This window comes from Nicotiana sylvestris, chromosome 1, assembly GCF_000393655.2.
Source record: "Nicotiana sylvestris chromosome 1, ASM39365v2, whole genome shotgun sequence".
In the NCBI taxonomy this organism is placed as follows: Eukaryota; Viridiplantae; Streptophyta; class Magnoliopsida; order Solanales; family Solanaceae; genus Nicotiana; species Nicotiana sylvestris.
Genome location: NC_091057.1, coordinates 139,909,018 through 139,927,502, shown reverse-complemented (window position 1 = coordinate 139,927,502; position 18,485 = coordinate 139,909,018). Strand labels below are relative to the sequence as shown.

Below are 18,485 nucleotides of genomic sequence, written 5' to 3'. Positions count from 1 at the left end.
AAATTGTATAACTAGTATAAAATGCATTTATATTGTAAACACATAGGAGCTAAATTTTTTAGTTTTATTATTATTATTATCATCATATTTTATATGAACTAAGGTCATTTTTAATATATCATGTATTACACATCCCAAGAAGACCCATCCTCGACCCCACACACACCCACCGTGTAATCACACTTTGGGCTAATTCATAGTATTTCATAACGCAGGAAACCAAATTCGCGTACAAAGCCGCCTACTTTTCTCCCTATAAGACAATGACTTATTAGATGTTGGAATTTCCGCGTTTGTTAAATGATCCGTGCTCAAGTAGTAGTACTATAAAGTTGGGTTTTTGATAATTGTGATGCGGTAAATAGAATTCTTGATTATATAGTTGAAGGAAGAGAGAGAAAGAGAGATGTCAGGTGATCTGGAATCCATATCAGAGGCGACTTCTGGAGCCATAGGAGCTCTAGTTAGCACTACTATCTTGTACCCTCTTGATACCTGTAAAGCTAAGTACCAAGCTGAGGTTCAAGCTCATGGTCTCCGTAAATACAGGTTCTCTTGATTTCTTCACCCGATTACTTCCTATGTCTCTGATCATCTGATCATGGAATTCTCTCTTTTTTCCTTTTTTGGATTCTTTTGTTGTTTGATCACCTTTTTGGTTGTTTTTTCTGAATGGGACCCTCTTTTTCTACAACGCTTTTTTTGAATTAAAGGAGTATGAATTTTTTTGTGAAGGGGTGGGACTGGATCAATGGGAATCCTTGATTGGTAATCAAAGTTTGGATCTTTAAAAGGGACTTATGAATCAGATTCGTGTTTTAGTTTTAGTTAACGGGTCAATTGAAATTCATGTGGCCAAATCTAGTACTCAAGAGTAAAAGTGAATTTCGATTATGGAAAAGCTGCCATTGCTTAATTACATATTCACCTTTATTAAGAGTTTGTTCTTCAAATTATCTTGTTATATTCTTGCCTTTTGGCTGAAAAAGGCTTTCTTTCTGCAGCATTTCTCTTTCACGAAGAAAAAGAGAGTTTCCAGTATTTGAGTTTTACAGAGAAATAAATGGATGATTCAGGATTTCCTAAGTTATCAGAGTTAATGTAAAAAAATGACTTGTTCCTTTTCTTAAAATTTGTAACATTATTTACTGCATCTCAGAGGGTAGGATAGTGAGAAATCATCTGTAAGAAATGACTTCTTAGAAGAGAAAAAGAGAGAAATTTCTGTAAGAACTGTGTCGTCTCAACTCTCAAGACTAAGGGCTTGAGTAAAAGGACAAGTCCATTGCAAAGCTTCAGTTTACCTGGTTATCTTAGCGAATATTTCAAATACAGATATGAATATTTGTCTGCTTTTTTTTCTTCTGAAGAATTGCATTGATAAGAGTCGGTCTTCATTTTCTCTTGACGAGTAAGAGTCAGTGGTCCGTGTTCATAATGTGAGAGATTGGTTGTGCTGTTGGCACTATTTATATTAACCTTATTAGTCATAATTACATATGTTGCATATCTTTTGTTGATCCCAGGATCCTTAAAAGATTTTACTGTTCTTCTAATGTTGTATTCTCTTGTGAAACTTGTTTGGAATGGTGAGGAATTGTGGTATTGCCTTCATATAGGTTTCTCGACTTTAGAATTTCCAGGCAAGAAGATTTGGTCATTATTGTACAAAAAGCAGTGTGACTATGATGCTTGATCTGCAGAAGTCCAATCCAAACCAATCTTTCGTTAGCCAGATTAAGAAAATTTTCCAATATCTGGTAGGCCAAACAATGCAGGAGCTTTCTACTGCATATTCTGCTTATATTAGAAGGATTAACAGGTTGCTATACCTCCTCCTGTTCAGGGTCACTAGAGAGGCTTTTATAGGTTGTAGACCATTACTTTGAACTGTAAAATAAAGGTTAATTTAATTTATTTTTTTGTGTGTGTGTGGGGTGGTCGTCATCTCTTTTATTTTACAACCTTTAGTATGAGGATTAAAATATCCTGTATATTTTCGTGCAAATGAAGTGCATGGTATATAGACTTGGAAATTTTGGTCCGGTCCCTTTGCCTCATGTAATAACACTATTCCTCAGGGTATCAGCATTATCACTTTGTCAAAGATAAAACTTTTAACACTATTTCTCAGGGTGTCAGCATTATCACTTTGTCAAAGATAAATATTTTGGGTTAGAGATTATCTACTTGAACAATTTATTTATTAATATGGATGAGAAAATCGCCATTGAGCTTAAAACCTCAGAACTTTTTAATTTTGTTTTTCTCTGATTGATTGATAAGTTAACTTGCGAGTCTAATGTACTGAGTCCTGCCTAAAGGGACACGGTTGAATCCCTGATTACGTACTACTCGGTTATCAAAATGATGTTGTCAACCAACTGATGTTTCATTCTCTTGGTGGCAAGGAAGAAATCTTTTCCTAATTTTATATGATGGACCACTCCTTTAAAGGCTTGGATTTTATAATGAAGTCTAGTACGAGATGCTCTTAGTTTCTTTAACAGTGTCCCCTTTTTCAATTATTTATCTCATGAAAGTGACAGCACATCTGAAATTCGCACACCGCACATCCATTGATATTTGATATATAGTTTCTTCTCCGGTACCTCGTCCATATGTATGTTAGAACTTCGAGTACTATACTTTTTCTGACGTTAAATTTGTCGCTGATTCATTTTCTCCTTCTGCAGGAATCTCTCTGATGTTTTGCTGGAGGCAATATCAAGGGGTAAGGTACTGTCACTGTACCAAGGTCTGGGAACCAAGAACTTGCAATCTTTCATTGCCCAGTTTGTATATTTCTATGGATATAGCTACTTTAAGAGACTCTATTTGGAGAGAAGTGGTGCCAAATCCATTGGAACAAGAGCCAATCTGATAATTGCAGCTGCAGCTGGCGCTTGTACGGCCCTAGCAACTCAGGTAAGCAGTTCGTAAATCGCCTTCAAGTTGATTAGTTTCTTGTTAAAGATTTAATGGAAAAAGAAAAAGAGTAGTGTTGAAGCTCTACCTTTTTTTTCATCACGTGTATGTTGTGAGGAAGTAGGACCTACAAGTGAGCTTGAGGCTTATTATTATGAACAAGTGCAAATGCTTCTTGAGGGACAAGCAAGCTTGGTGTCTGTTTAATATGGCTAACAGTAATGCTGATCTGTTTTTTTTTCCCAAATGGGAAGGAACTAAGAAGAAATTGTTGGGACATTGAAACTAGTTTTGTGTAGTGCACATTTTACTCCTCCTATTCGTAGTGCTGGCACATAGACCGGTAAAATATTAGTGGAGCAACTTTCCAGGTTGCTTGCTCATTACTGCTGCTGTATGCAAAAGAATTAGTGCAACTCTCTCAATTTTAGATTGTTTCCATCTAAACACTAAATATCTCTGATGTCTAATCCATGGTCATGGTATGATATAAACTCATGACTTATGGTAAGGGTGACTTATGGTAAGGGTTTTCTGTGCGATAGAATTTAAAAATGGAAGACTGTAGGTGCAAGAGCCAAAAACTCATTGCTCAATGTCCATAGCTCTTTTTCCACTTCTTTATCATCAGAATTGCATGGATATTCGCTAGCCAAAAGCATACTATATAATATAATCTCATGTAACCGAGAATCACGTTGCTCAATTGGATTCTGATGCTAAGTTATTTGATATTCTTCTGTAGCCACTAGATACTGCTTCCTCAAGGATGCAGACAAGTGCCTTTGGTAAATCGAAAGGCCTCTGGAAAACACTTACAGAAGGTAGTTGGAGTGAAGCATTTGATGGCCTTGGAATTTCTTTACTGTTGACATCCAACCCTGCCATTCAGGTATTTAATATTCTTTAGAATTACTTTCTTGTAAATTGAATAAGTAACTATAGTTGAATTAGTTTATACAAATTTGATTGGATTACTTGAAACGCTGTTAATTCAAGTAATGTCAATATATGTGAAGCACAGTTTTTTTTTTCAACTAAGTAATGTTGGGATTTGATAAAATAGATGTTTATGTGATGCAGTATACAGTTTTTGATCAACTTAAACAACACTTGCTGAAAGGTAAGGAGAAGACGACAGAAAAAGATGCATCGCCTGTTGTACTTTCTGCATTCTCAGCTTTTGCATTAGGTGCGCTGTCAAAGAGCATAGCCACAGTTCTAACCTATCCAGCCATCAGGTGAATCTCTTTTGTATTTTATCATGGATTCGCGTCATTTCAAATCCAATGTAAGCCTTTTAACATGAACCTGAAATCAGGTGTAAGGTCATGATTCAAGCAGCGGACGACGAGGATAAGAAGGCTGAACCAAAATCAAGTAAGACAATCAGTGGTGTCATATGCTCTATCTGGAAGAAAGAAGGTATCTTGGGTTTCTTCAAGGGATTACATGCTCAAATCCTCAAAACAGTGTTAAGTTCAGCATTGCTTCTAATGATAAAGGAAAAGATCTCCGCCTCAACTTGGGTCCTCATACTTGCACTTAGGAGAATTCTACTAATCAGGCAGAGAAGGCTAAAAAGTACATAAATCGTTTACTTGTGATCAACTGTGCTGAAGTATCTGCGGATAATGGCTTTGATGAGAAATCAGAAGAAAGATTGTTGCAATCGAAGTATTTAGCTTCAACGGTGGAGAAGATTCATTATTAACCAGTATTCAGGTCCAGAGCATACAACAAATGTGATTACAAGCAGCAAGATCTCGAGCAAATGATTGAATTTAAGACAATATGATGATAGTTTTCAGACTTATTAGAAGAGAATAATCTGACAAGAAACATTTGTTTATTCAATAATGTAGGAGAGAAACAATCAACATTTGATTTTCTTATTCCCTATTTAGTTGGTTTCTCAATATGAACTTGGATCTGTTGTTTAAACTGAATGAACTAATTCCTCAAAGTTCATCGTGGTATACAAGGGGATAATTTTATATTTATTTTTTCCTTTTTTAAAACTCGTGGATATATGAGGATGAAAAACTGTAGTTGGTTTTATGGAAAACTAGTCATTTCCGTTTTGAAAAATACAATCACAAGTTTACGAAATTCTATATGCGTGTACTTAATCTTCAAATTAATCAAAGAAAAACTCAAAACATTTTATTTTCCAAACAAAACTGACTTTCAAAGGAGAGTTTGTTTAAGACTCTTTTAATTTGTTAAACAAAAATTTACCCATATACATTTCATCAATAAAACCAGCTCTAGATAATATATTATAGCTTTTGCACGTTTTTCCATCAAAACTCTTACAACATTCTATTTATTTTTGAAACTTCCCAGTTCTCCATATTGTTTTCCACAAAAAAAAAAAAAAAAGAGGAAAAATGTTATAAATGAGATGAATGCATGTGAGTGAGATGAATACATTTGTATGTCCATTTAACGTACTTTGTATTCATGTATTCAATTAAGAAGTACATTAACTTATAACTAGTGAATGAATTTGTACCATTATAAATAGGGAACTTTTGACCCTATGAAAGATATACCAAGAAAAGAAATAACAAAATATTCTCCCTCATATTTATTTTATCTCAATTAATATATTATTCTATTTTGCTCTCATTTCTTAATACGTTATTAGCACGAGGTTCTAACCAACTGAGGTTATCTGCTTCATCCGAATTTTATCTTCTTCCTAAAAGAGGTAGTCAGTTTCTTTTCCGATTTAGGTATACATTCCTATGTTTATAATGTTTCTGTTAGGATCTTCTTTAACATGCAATTTAATTACCATATGCATAACTTGTTTTGAATATGATTATAATAATTGCATTGGTATGAAAACAATAAGTTTCAGTTAAATTGTTATTTCATTATATAAACTACTACGAAGAAGTTTAGTCATACACATAAATAAATAAGTATTAAAATTGAATTAAAATAATTAGACTAATTAAGCCCATATCCAAATATTCTAACAGAATATGCATTTAGAAGAAATTCTTGTAAAATTTTCAAAAGGTTTAAATGTGCATTCAATAAATTTATCACCTAAGTGTACAAACTAATTAATGACTTTAAAATTAACAACTTAACTATTAGATGTATCGTATTGAATGTTGAAACTTGTCAGAATTGATATCATCTAGTTTTATACCTACTTAGCTTATTGAAACGTATTCTAAGTAGAACAAAATTATAATAGTACATATTACTTCAACTTATTTATTCTATGAAAATATAGTTACATGTCTAAAGTTTTTGTGGGTAATATTAAACACTACTTTATCATCGCAATGCACATAATTATTTGTTTGATAAATATACATATAGAATATTAATACACAATTATGTACTGCACTAAATTTTTCATTGATAATAATTCTTGTCATTCTAATTCACTTATTTCTATGATAGTTTTCACTATGTCGAATTTGTCAAAGCTTGAATTTATGGCACTTGACATCTCTGAAAATAACTATTTACCATGAGTACTTGATGCTGAAATTCACCTTGACGCTAAAGGTCATGGTGAGGAAATGAAGCATCAAGTCAGGATAAGGCGAAAGACATAATTTTCCTTCGCCATCATCTCGATGAAGGGTTAAAAAGTGAATATTTAACCTTGAAAGATCCATTTCAATTATGGACTAGTTTAAAGGAACGATATGACCACCTAAAGGCCATGGTATTGCCAAGAGCTCGTCGTGAGTGGATGCACTTAAGGCTACAATATTATAAGACCATAAGTGAATATAATTCTGTTGTATATAGAATAATTTCCCAACTAAAATGATGTGGGGAACCTATGAATGATGAGGACATGCTGGAAAAGACTCTTTCCAGTTTTCATGCCTCAAATATGGTGTTACAGCAGCAATACCGTGAAAAGGGCTTTAAGAAATATTCTGAGTTAATTTCATGTCTTTTGGTGGCTGAACAATATAATGCCCTTTTAATGAAAAATCATGAAGCTCGCCCCACTGGATCAGCTCCATTGCCAGAAGCGAATCTGGGAATGATTGATCCAAAGTCTAAAAAAAGATAAAATAATTATCGTGGTCGTATAAATATACGTGAGCGTGGCAAGTGGCAAAATAATAATCGCCATGGTGGTGATCATTATAAACAAGAGAACAATAAGGGTTCTCAGAGTAATCCTTCAAAAGGCAAAGGTAAAGTTTGCCACCGAAGTGGTATAAAAAGTTATTGGGCACGAATTTGTCGTACACTTGAACATTTTGTCAAACTTTATCAAGCATCTATAAAAGGGAAACAAAATAAAGTTGAGACTTACTTGACTTTTCAAAATGATGTTGAGGCGGGCCCTATGAATAATCATGATAAAGTTGATGCAAACCTTGCTTATAAAAATGATATTTTTGAAAGTCTTGCAAATATTACTCATTTAGAAGCTAGAGACTTCTTTGAGCATCATAACTGAAGACTTATTATTGGGAAAAATTATAAGAATAAATGTATTTCTTTTTATGAAGTTCATATTTTGAATAAAACTTTTTATGTTGTTGGTATTTAATTTCATAAATATAGTTTCTTTTGTTCTTAAAATTTTCAATATTACTTATGATGTATTTTTTTTCTTCTTGAAGAATATGAAAACTTCCCAGTCTTCAGTTGGTTGTATGAATAATAAAGAAGAAATATGTCTTTTAGTAGTGCTACAACGCACACCATATAAAAGATAAGAGATATTTCTCTTATTAATTATGAAAGAAGCCAATATAATTAGAATATTTGGTAGTACAAAATTAATTGAGGGCTCTAGAAGAGCGACTGTATTACTACCATGAGGAACTATATTGGCTGTTAATGATGCATTATATTGTAGTAGGTCTCAAAGAAACTTGTTGAGTTTCAAAGATATTCGCCAAAATGACTATCATATTGAGACTACCAATAAAGGGAAGGTTGAATACCTTTATATTACTACAATAAAAGCGGAAAAGAAGTATGTGTTTCTCGCATTTTCCTCCGGATTATACTACACTAATAGTGTAGTTGAATCACATGCCATAGTAAACAAGAAATTTACTAATGATTTTATTATTTGGCATGACTGGTTGGGCCATCCCGGTTATAATATGATGCGCAAAATAATTGAGAATTCACATGATCATTCATTGAAGAACCAGAAGATTCTTCAAACTAAAGAATTCTCTTGTGCTGCATGTTCTCAAGGAAAACTGATTATTAGACCATCAGTAATTAAAGTTGGAGTTGAATCTCCTACATTTTTGGAACGTATACAGGGTGATATATGTGGGTCCATACACCCTCCATGTGGACCATTTAGATATTATTGTTTTGATAGATGCATATACAAGATGGTCACATGTGTGCTTGTTATCAACCCGCAATTTGGCCTTTGCGAGGTTACTAGCTCAATTAATAAGATTAAGAACACAGTTTCCAGATTATGCAATTAAGACACTTCGTCTTGATAATGCTGGTGAATTTATGTCCTAGGCCTTTAATGATTATTGCATATCAACTAGGATAGCAATTGAGCATCCAGTTGCTCATGTTCATACTCAAAATGGTCTAGCAGAATCATTGATCAAACATCTCCAATTAATTGCTAGACCAATGCTTATGAGAACAAAACTTTCCATTTCAGCGTGGGGCCATGCTATTTTGCATGGAGCAGCTCTTGCGCGGATCAGACCTACAAGTTATCACAAAGTCTCCCCAATACAATTGGCTCTTGGTCAGGAGCCAAATATTTCCCATCTTAAAATATTTGGATGTGCAGTATATGTTCCAATTGCTCCACCACAACGCACAAAGATGGGACCGCAAAGAAGATTGGGGATATATGTTGGGTATGAATCTCCTTCTATTATTGTTTAACCAAAAAATAATATTTCAGTCAAAGCTAGAATTTAGAAGAACGCGGGTTACTGATAATCAATAGAATATGTAGAAGAGAGTAATTTGGAGTAACCAGAATGTAATCAGGAGAAAAACAAGTGAATCAAAGTATATTTCAATTGTGTCGTTTTCTTACAAGTGACTAGATACCTCCCTTTTATAGGTATCTTGAAGATATGTGTTTCCTTCAAATCATAATGAGGCTATTATGAATAATTAAAGACATTGAATGCTACGTTACACAATCATTGTAATCAATACAAATTCTCTAACGTATCTGGTATTTAATGCCTGTCGAATTCCGTATCTGTGCTCTTTATTATGGTCAGATCCGTTCCTTTTGATAAATGATCTAAATAGGTACGGGCGTTGAATCCTTCAAATATCCTCCCGTACCTCTTCCTTTGCCTTGACTCGTTTCTATTGCTACTCGTGCCTCTTGACTAATTATAATTCTTTGACTATTTGATCAGTCAACGTGTCTCAACATATATAAATTCAATTTTCCCAAAACAGATAGTCCCCCCACTTTCCATTTATTCATCAATTGAATATTTGGGAAGTGGATTTCATTAAAACAAGAATTTTTGTCACCATTAATGCTATGACAAAATTAACGCTTCAATTGTCACTTCCATTTAATATTTCATGCACGTGTCAATTTTCCATTGGCCCTGCAGCCTTTTTCAAGGTTTTTACGGTTCCACTATTTACGAAGTGCCAGTTATCATAATTATGGTCTTTCCACCTCTGCACTTTTACCTTTTGCGGTTGCTTATCGGTATAAATATATTTTTTTCCTTTGTCTTTTATCACATAAAGCTTATTGAACACTTATTTCTCCAAATCTTTGTTGATTTCTTCCTTAGATCATTCCTCTTCGATATGTCTTCTCCAAGCCCTAACCCTGAGAGAGTTTCCATTATTGACTCCTTCCCTAATACCCCTGTTAGGCACAGAAGGGGAGGTAGACTTCGTAGTTTAGGATCTACTCGAGGAGGTAGTTCGTCTATGCCTTCTTCTGGTTCTGGTCCTTCCTCTAGAACCAGAGGTTCCCTTTCTCAAAAATCTTCTTCTAGGGGTAAAGATCATTCTGAACCTTTACGCGAACCTTTAGTAGATGAGATAGTCCCTTCAGAATTGTCTTTTTACCATGACAGGGAATCTCTTAGAAACCAAGTTTCCGCATTAGATCTGTCGATGCTTACCTTACTCAAATTACAGAGGTTTTGACTCATGTGGTTCGTAAGGACTGTCATTGGAGTAATGATTTTCCCATTATTATCCCTAATCCAAATCAGATAATTACTTCCTAATTAACGGGGTTCTCTTTTGTTTACACTTACCCTTTTACTTTAGGGTTTAGACCCACAATTGACCCAGTCATTCTTGAATTTTGTCATTTCTTCAATGTCTGCTTGGGTCAAATTGGTTCAATCATATGGAGGGCAGTTGCCTATTTAAGGCATTTAGCCACTAGAGCTGAAGCTCCTTTTACTTTCCCTCACTTGATTCATCTTTACTCACCTAGGCTTTTTCGTAATGGTATTTTTACAATAGTAGCCAGGAGTAAGAGAGTTTTGGTAAGCTCTGAAGATGACAAGGATTGGGGTTGGTATGCCCAATTTGTTGCTGCCCCCACTGTTGGTTTAGTGGGTGAAGATAATGTTCCCTTCCCTGACAAGTGGAATTTTGCACGTAGGTCTTTTATCCCTCTCGTACCTTCTTCTTTCAAGTTTATCAGCTTTTCTAATTTTACCCCCCCCCCCCTTGTTTTTTTAGCAACTATGGGAGTTATGGGGGATGTTCCCAATTTCCGTGGTTGGGTAGATAAATTGCTGAAGATCGCGCCGATGGACGGTAGATCTTGGAAAACACTTTCTAACCGCTTTGGTTGGAAGGTTAAGACTCATGGTAAGAGTTCACATTTTGTTCTTTTCGTGCCTATATTCTCCTTTATTGTTTTAACTTTTATCCTTCTTTTTGTCAGGATTTGCTATTCAAGGGGTTACTGCTGAAGTAGTTACAGCCTCTCGTGTCTCTTCGGGGACTCGTACTCCTCCGGGAACCCGTATCTCTCTAGAGAGAGCCCGAGAAATAGTCTTGGGTTCCTCTTCTGCGAAAAGGAAGGCTGCTGAAGAGGAAAATTCTGAAGAAGAGGAAAATGAGAGTCTGTTGGTAACGAGGCCACGAGTTAGGAGACGCATTGTTTCCGATGACGAAGCTGAAGTCTCGGTTTCTTTTACCGAACTTGTTGAAATCCCAATAATAATTCCTGATGACGACGTCACTCCCTACGATACTCGTGAGTCTATCGACCAACTTTTTGTCAGTGGATTTGGTCGTGAAGATGTCGGGCCTGTTTTAGACGAAGTACCTTTATCATCTTTTTCATTACCCGTGCCTGTGATTCCTTCTTTATCGGCCCCAGCTATTTCCGTTCCTCCTTCTACTGCTCTTACCTCTTCTCCAGCTCCTCCTTTGGCTATTCCCCCCTATAGTTCATCATACTGAAACGGGCTCTTCAAGTTGGAGTGCCGCTATAAGGCGGGTAACTATTGAAATTCCTGCTGAGAATAGCCTTTTGAGAAAATCAGGTCAGGTGGATATATGGTTGGAGCCTCTTATTGGCCCAATTGAAAAAGCAAAGCTGGAGAGCCACAGTTCCTTGACTTTAATGAATGATATCGTGCATGCCACTCTGAAGGTATTTTCCTTCTCTCCCTCTTTTACTTTGCAAAATTTTTTCATATTTGAGATTCTTATTTCTTCTCTTTTCTTTTTTAGGCTAATCTCATTGGCACAGAGTTGATGAAAAGAATTGCTCCTTTGGAGAAAATAGCATGCGACTCTCAATTGGAAGCAACCAATTGGAAGGGGTAATCTGATAGTGCTCAGCTTGATATAGAGAGCTTACAAGAGAACAAGAATACCTTAGAGCAGCGAGTACGGGCTTTAACTTCAGAATTAGCGGTTACAAAAGCTTCTTCACACCAAGCAGAGAAAGACAAAGAGCGTCTCGAGTCCTCCTTCTCAGAGCAGCTATCTAAAGCTAGTGAAGAGATCAGAGAATTAAAGGCTCTTTTAAATCAAAAGGAAGTTTACTCTGGGGAGCTTGTGCAAAATTTGACTCAAGCACAAGAAGACCTCAGAATATCTGCTGATAAGGTGCGTGCTTTAGAATGCTCCCACGCCTCTCTTCAAGCTTCCCACAGCTCCGCCTTGGCTGAAAATGAAGAGCTAAAAAATGAGATCGCTGCTTGGGAAAAGGATTATGAGATCCTTGAAGAAAAATCTGTTGTTGAGGCAAGTTGGACTTTTTTGAATTCCCGTCGTGATACCCTACTTGAAGCTGGCCAAGAAAACTTCAACCTGGAGTTAGAGTTAGCTAAAATCAATGAAACCATTGAAAAGGCTCAACAGACTCAGGACTTCCCTTCTCCTGTGGATGAAATTCCTGTGGCTAAAGCTCTTATGAATGTTGAAGCTGATACGGGTATCATGACTATTTCAAACCCGATCGAGCCCGTTGCTGCAAGTCAAGTTGAAGCCGCACCTGCTAATGCACCTGCCCAAATTGAGCCTGCTGCTATCGACGTTCCTGCCTCAATACCACAAACTTCTCAGTGACCAGTTTTAATCATTTAAATGATTTTATTTTTGTTTTGTTTTTGGAAGATTGTAATCTAACCCTTAACTTCATTTGAGGGTTGATTTTAGGAACGTCAGTCCCCAAGTCTTTTAATGGGGTAATCTAAACAATTTCGTAGTTTTTTAACTAAGTTCGAACTTAGTCTTAATTTTTTTTTTTACATATTAAGAAGTTTTTTATCTTAAACTTCTGCTTGCTTTATTCTCGCCTTTATTTTTAAGGTCTTACAGAATAATTTGAATTTTGTTTTCCGAAAAATGTTTTTGTTAACCTCATGATTAATTTAAACATGAGTTTTATAAAAGAGGGCCCTTTTATATTCCAATACTTAATGAATAAAACGTCTCAACTTCATAATGGTATTATCATACGACAAAAGAAATAGGAATACACATGTTTCTCTGAAATAACTTGGACAAGTTTTTATTTTTGAACCTTGTCTAGTTCCGAATAAAACTTTACATGTATTTGAATTACATCTATAACTTTCTTGTAAATGTTTTTCTTGTAACAGATTTAAAAGAAGAATAATAGATACGGGGTTTTTCCTTATAACCCGTTTTAGTACATAGCCTTTATCCTAACTATAGTGAGGTTTTTCTTTGGCCTTAGCTCATGGCTTTATGAGTTTTACTCTGCACTTGACTCTTCCAGGCTTGATTTTTCCTTAATCTTCTTTTGCCTTCTTTATACACATGTTCGTGTATATTATGTAGTCCCCCAAGTGTTTGAGTATTGAAGTATGAAGCCTCGAGCACTTGATAGTTACTCTCATTTGGTCCTTTTCCTGAAAAGGAAAAACATACGGGACTTGGAGGGACGATTATAGATGAAGACTGCATAACCCGTTTGCATTTCTATCAGAATAATTGTAACCCTAGGCCAGAAATTTTAGGTTACTCCATGTGCCTTGCAGGTCGTGACTCATCATTTAGTATGGGTTAGCATTTTGCCTATCATCTAAAATCGTTAGTAAAATTTTAACAATTCAAAAATGAGATTTAAAATGGTTATACCTGACCGTAGATTTTCCTTAGAAATAGTATCTCTTTAAATGAACAGTATTCAAATGTGAAGGTATTATCTCACCATCCATTGTCTCCAGTTCATATGCTCCTTTTCCTGCAACATCACGCACTCTGTAGGGTCCTTCCCATGTTGGACTTAATTTCCCTGTGTTAGCTACCTTTGTAGACTGAAAAACCTTTTTAAGCACGAAGTCCCCAATTTTGAAGAACCTGAGGCGTGCTTTTCTATTGTAGTATCGTTCTATGACTTGTTTTTGTGCTGCCATTCTTATTAAAGCAGCTTCTCTCCGCCCCTCGAGTAAATCCAGGTTGACCCGCATCTCCTCGTCATTAGAATCTTGTGTCGCCTGTGTGAACCGTGTACTTGGTTCCCCTATCTCAACTGGAATTAAAGCCTCAGCTCCATAAACCAATGAGAACGGTGTTTCCCCTATACTTGTTTTTGCAGTTGTGCGATAAGCCCATAAAACTCCAGGTAACACTTCAGGCCAGTTTCCTTTTGATTCCTCTAGTCGTTTCTTTAAATTGTTGATAATGACTTTGTTCGTTGATTCTGCCTGTCCATTACCCACCGGATGATAGGGTGTTGATGTAATCCTTTTAATTTGCCAGCTTTGAAAAAATTCCGTGATCTGAGCTCCAATAAACTGAGGACCATTATCACATACGATCTCCTTTGGTACGCCGAATAGACATATGATATTCCTCCAAATAAAGTCTCTGACCTCCTTTTCTCGCACCTGTTTGAATGCACCTGCCTCTACCCATTTAGTAAAATAATCAGTGAGAACAAGCAAAAATTTTACCTGCCCTTTTGCTTGCGGTAATGGTCTTAAGATAACCATTCCTCATTTCATAAATGGCCATGGCACAATGACCAGATGTATTAATTCCGCAGGTCTATGCATATTGTTACCGTACCTCTGGCATTTATCACATTTGGCTACGAAACTTTCTGCCTCCTCTTCCATTTTAGGCCAGTAATAACCTGCCCTAATTAAGGTTCTTACTAGTGATCTTCCACCTGCGTGATTCCCGCAATGACCCTCGTGTATTTCTCTTATTACATACTCTGTTTGCGAAGGTCCAAGGTATCTTGCTAAGGGTCCACCAAACATTTTACGATATAGAATGCCTTGTTTTAAGCAGTACCGAGCAGCCTACCTTCGAAACGCATAAGCCTTTTTCTTGTCATCAGGGATGGTTCCATACTGCAAAAAAGCAACAATTTCGTTCCTCCAATCCCAGATTAAATTATTAAAATTTACCTCATTCGCATCAGGATCAAGAACTGAATGAAATAAATGTATCACTGAGGCATTTGCATCGTTTGCCACGTCGGCCGCTGATGCGAGATTTGCCAGGGCGTCTGCTTCAAGATTTTCGTCCCTGGGTATTTGTCTAATCTTCCAATCTTGAAATTGTTTTATCAATTCCCGTACCTTTTCTAAGTACTGTTGCATCCTTGCTTCCCTGGCTGTATAAGTCCCCAACATTTGATTAACTACGAGTTGTGAATCACTCTTGATTATAATCTGATTTATGCCAAGTTCCCGTGCCAGTTCTAAACTTGCAATCATAGCCTCATATTCTGCCTCATTGTTAGTTATGGAATGACATTTAATAGCTTGCCGAATGATTTCACCCGTAGGTGGTACCAATACTATCCCCAAACCTGCTCTTCTTACGTTAGATAAGCCATCAGTGAATAAAGTCCAAGTTCCTGGGTTGGCTCCATTGAACACCTGTAATTCTTTTTCTGCTTCTAACTGTATTCCCTGACTAAAATCAGCCACGAAATCAGCTAATACTTGCGATTTTATAGCAGTTCTAGGTTGGTATGCAATTTTGTATTCACTTAACTCTATTGCCCACTTAGCTAACCTACCTGATAACTCATACTTATGTAATATGTTACGTAAAGGGTAGGTAGTTACCACAACGATAGGATGACATTGAAAGTAAGGTCTTAACTTTCTAGATGCCATGATTAACGCAAGTGCAAGTTTTTCTAACTGAGGATACCTTGTTTCTGCATCTAACAAAGATTTACTTACGTAATAGATAGGTGATTGTTTACTTTGCTCTTCTCAGACCAAAACAACACTTACCGCCACCTCCGAAACAGCAAGGTAGAGGAGTAGTTTTTCCTCAGCCTTTGGTTTTGCCAACAAAGGTGGATTTGATAAGTACGTTTTCAAATTCCTAAGTGCTTGTTGACATTCCTCATTCCATTCAAAATGATCCTACTTCTTAAGAGCTGAGAAGAATTTAAAACACTTCTCTGATGATTTAGAGATGAATCTTCCCAATGCCGTAATTCTCCCTGATAATCATTGAACTTCTTTCTTGTTTGAAAGTATGTTAGGGATTTCCTCAATGGCTTTAATCTGTGCAGGATTTACTTTAATTCCACGGTTAGAAACAAGAAAACCCAAAAACTTGCCTGATGCAACGCCAAATGCACATTTTTCGGGATTTAACTTCATATTAAATTTACGCAAAATTGAAAATGTGTTAGATAAGTGTGATATGTGATTTTTTGAGTACTGAGTTTTAACAAGCATATCATCTATATATACTTCCATTGTCTTTCCTAAATATTCCTGAAACATTTTGGTAACTAACCTCTGATACGTTGCATCTGCATTCTTTAGACCAAAGGGCATTACTTTATAACAATAAGTCCCCCTGTCTGTTATGAATGAAGTTTTTTCTTCATCTGCCAGATCCATTTTAATCTGATTATAACCTGAATATGCATCTAAAAAACTTAACAATTCGTGACCTGCAGTTGCATCAATCAATTGATCTATGTGTGGTAGTGGAAAAGAATCTTTAGGGCAGGCTTTGTTAAGATTTGTATAATCTACACAAACCTGCCACTTACCGTTTTTCTTTGGAACCACAACAGTATTGGCTAACCAGTTAGGATATTTTACCTCTCGAATGGAACCAATTTTTAGCAATTTTTGGACTTCTTCTTGAATCACCTCATTCTTGAAAGTTCCCTACTTTCTTTTCTTTTGCTTCACAGGAGGATATGACGGATCTTCATTTAGTTTATGAATCATCACCTCCGGTGGTATTCCTGTCATGTCGGAGTGGGACCAAGCAAAGCAGTCCATGTTAGTTTTCAAAAATTCTATTAACTTACCTTTCATTCCTTGCTCAAGATTAGCTCCGATATAGACTTTTTTATCCGGCCAATGAGTGAATAACACGATAGGTTCTAATTCCTCTATCGTTGTTTTGATATCTTCATTCTCTTCTGGTTCTTGAATGGTATCAGGTCTTGAGTCTACATCTGTTCGCGCTTTTTCAGTTGAGGTTTGTGTTGTGGTGTCCTCAACTGCCTTTTGTGATTGCTATTTGCCTCCACTTCTCGTGCTTTTATCTGCAACGGAGTTAATAGCCCTGGACGTATGTTGATCTCCGCGAATTTGACAAATTCCCCATGGCGATGGGAATTTGATAACTTGATGCAAGGTTGAAGGAACATCATCCATTTCATGGATCCATGGTCTCCCCAGAATCATGTTATAAGCCATCTCCATGTCTACTACCTGGAATTTTGTATCTTTGACGACCCCTTCAGCAAAAGTGGTGAGTGTTACTTCTCCTTTTGTGATGACACTGGAATTATCAAATTCAGATAGAGTATGTGCTTTGGTATTACTCCATCTTCAGCTTGCATCTCAAGTAGCACTCTTAGCAAAATAATGTTCACGGAACTACCTGAATCAATTAAAACTAGTTTCACATTAGTATCATGCACAATTAAAGATATTTCCAGTACATCGTTATGAGGGATTAATATGCCATCTGTATCTGCATCATTGAATGTAATATTGCCTTCTTCTAGAACATGCCGCACCCGTTTCCCTTGTGTAATAGTTATTTTGGAAGTTTTGTTAGCTGCAGTATACGACACACCATTAATGTTTTCACCCCCACTTATAACGTTAACAGTTCTTTTGGGAGAACGTGGTTTTGGAGGCTCCTGCCGGTTCTTCATGTAAGCTTGCTTGCCTTTCTCGCTGAACAACTCTATAAGATATCCTTGTTTTAATAAATGATCAACTTCACTTTGTAAAAATCTGCAATCTGCTGTTTTATGCTCGTGATCATTATAGAACTCGCACCAATAGTTAAGATTGCGCCTGTTTGGATTCGATTTCATTTCCTTTGGCCATCGAACCTTATCTCTCATGCTTTTCAAAACAGCTACGAGCTCAGAGGTGCTGACGTTGAAGTTGTAACCTCCGAATCTCACTTTTAAATTTCTATCATCATCCCGTGATTCATAGTTGTTTCACTCGTTCCTAAATCTTGATGAAGAACCTGATTCTCTGTTTCTTGATTTGTGATCGTGCCTTTGATTATCCTATTTTGACCGTGAGTCTTTCCCCTCAGTTTCCATATAGGGCTCGTACCTGTTTTTACCGGGTCTTTTTTCGTTCTCTGCACGTCTTGAATGTATACTTTCTTCTTTTTGAAATCGGGGAACAGTATCTTTCTCAATCCTCAACTTCGTGCTATACCTGTTATAAACATCGTTCCACGTTGTAGCTGGAAATTCTCGAAGGCTTTCCTTGAGTCTCCTCGTAACTTCCAAGCTTTTTTCATTCAGATTGCTTGTGAAAGTTATAGCTGCCCAGTTATCAGGTACACGCGACAATGTCATTCTTTCGCGTTGAAATCTGTCCACGAATTCTCTAAGCAATTCTGAATCTCCTTGCTTAACTTTGAAAATATCCTCCATTCTTTTTTCCACTTTTTGGGCTCCCGAGTGTGCTTTGATGAAAGAATCTGCAAGCTCAGCAAAAGAATTTATAGAACTTTTAGGTAAAAGGGAATACCATGTTAGTGCTCCTTTGGTGAGTGTTTCACCAAATTTCTTGACTAATACCGATTCGATCTCCTGCTTAGTCAAATCATTGCCTTTTACGCCCGTTGTGAATGCAGTCACG

The 18,485-nt window shown here is 36.4% G+C and overlaps 1 protein-coding gene across 1 annotated transcript; it reads left to right on the top strand.

Annotated features, from left to right (window-relative positions):
- Positions 1–215: 215 nt before the first annotated feature.
- Positions 216–4,877, top strand: LOC104224081 (peroxisomal adenine nucleotide carrier 1). The gene is made up of 5 exons (XM_009775647.2): positions 216–549; positions 2,697–2,928; positions 3,674–3,820; positions 4,012–4,169; positions 4,250–4,877. Exons 1-5 carry the CDS (start codon positions 407–409, stop codon positions 4,518–4,520), a joined length of 951 nt encoding a protein of 316 aa, XP_009773949.1. The 5' UTR covers positions 216–406; the 3' UTR covers positions 4,521–4,877.
- Positions 4,878–18,485: the final 13,608 nt, after the last annotated feature.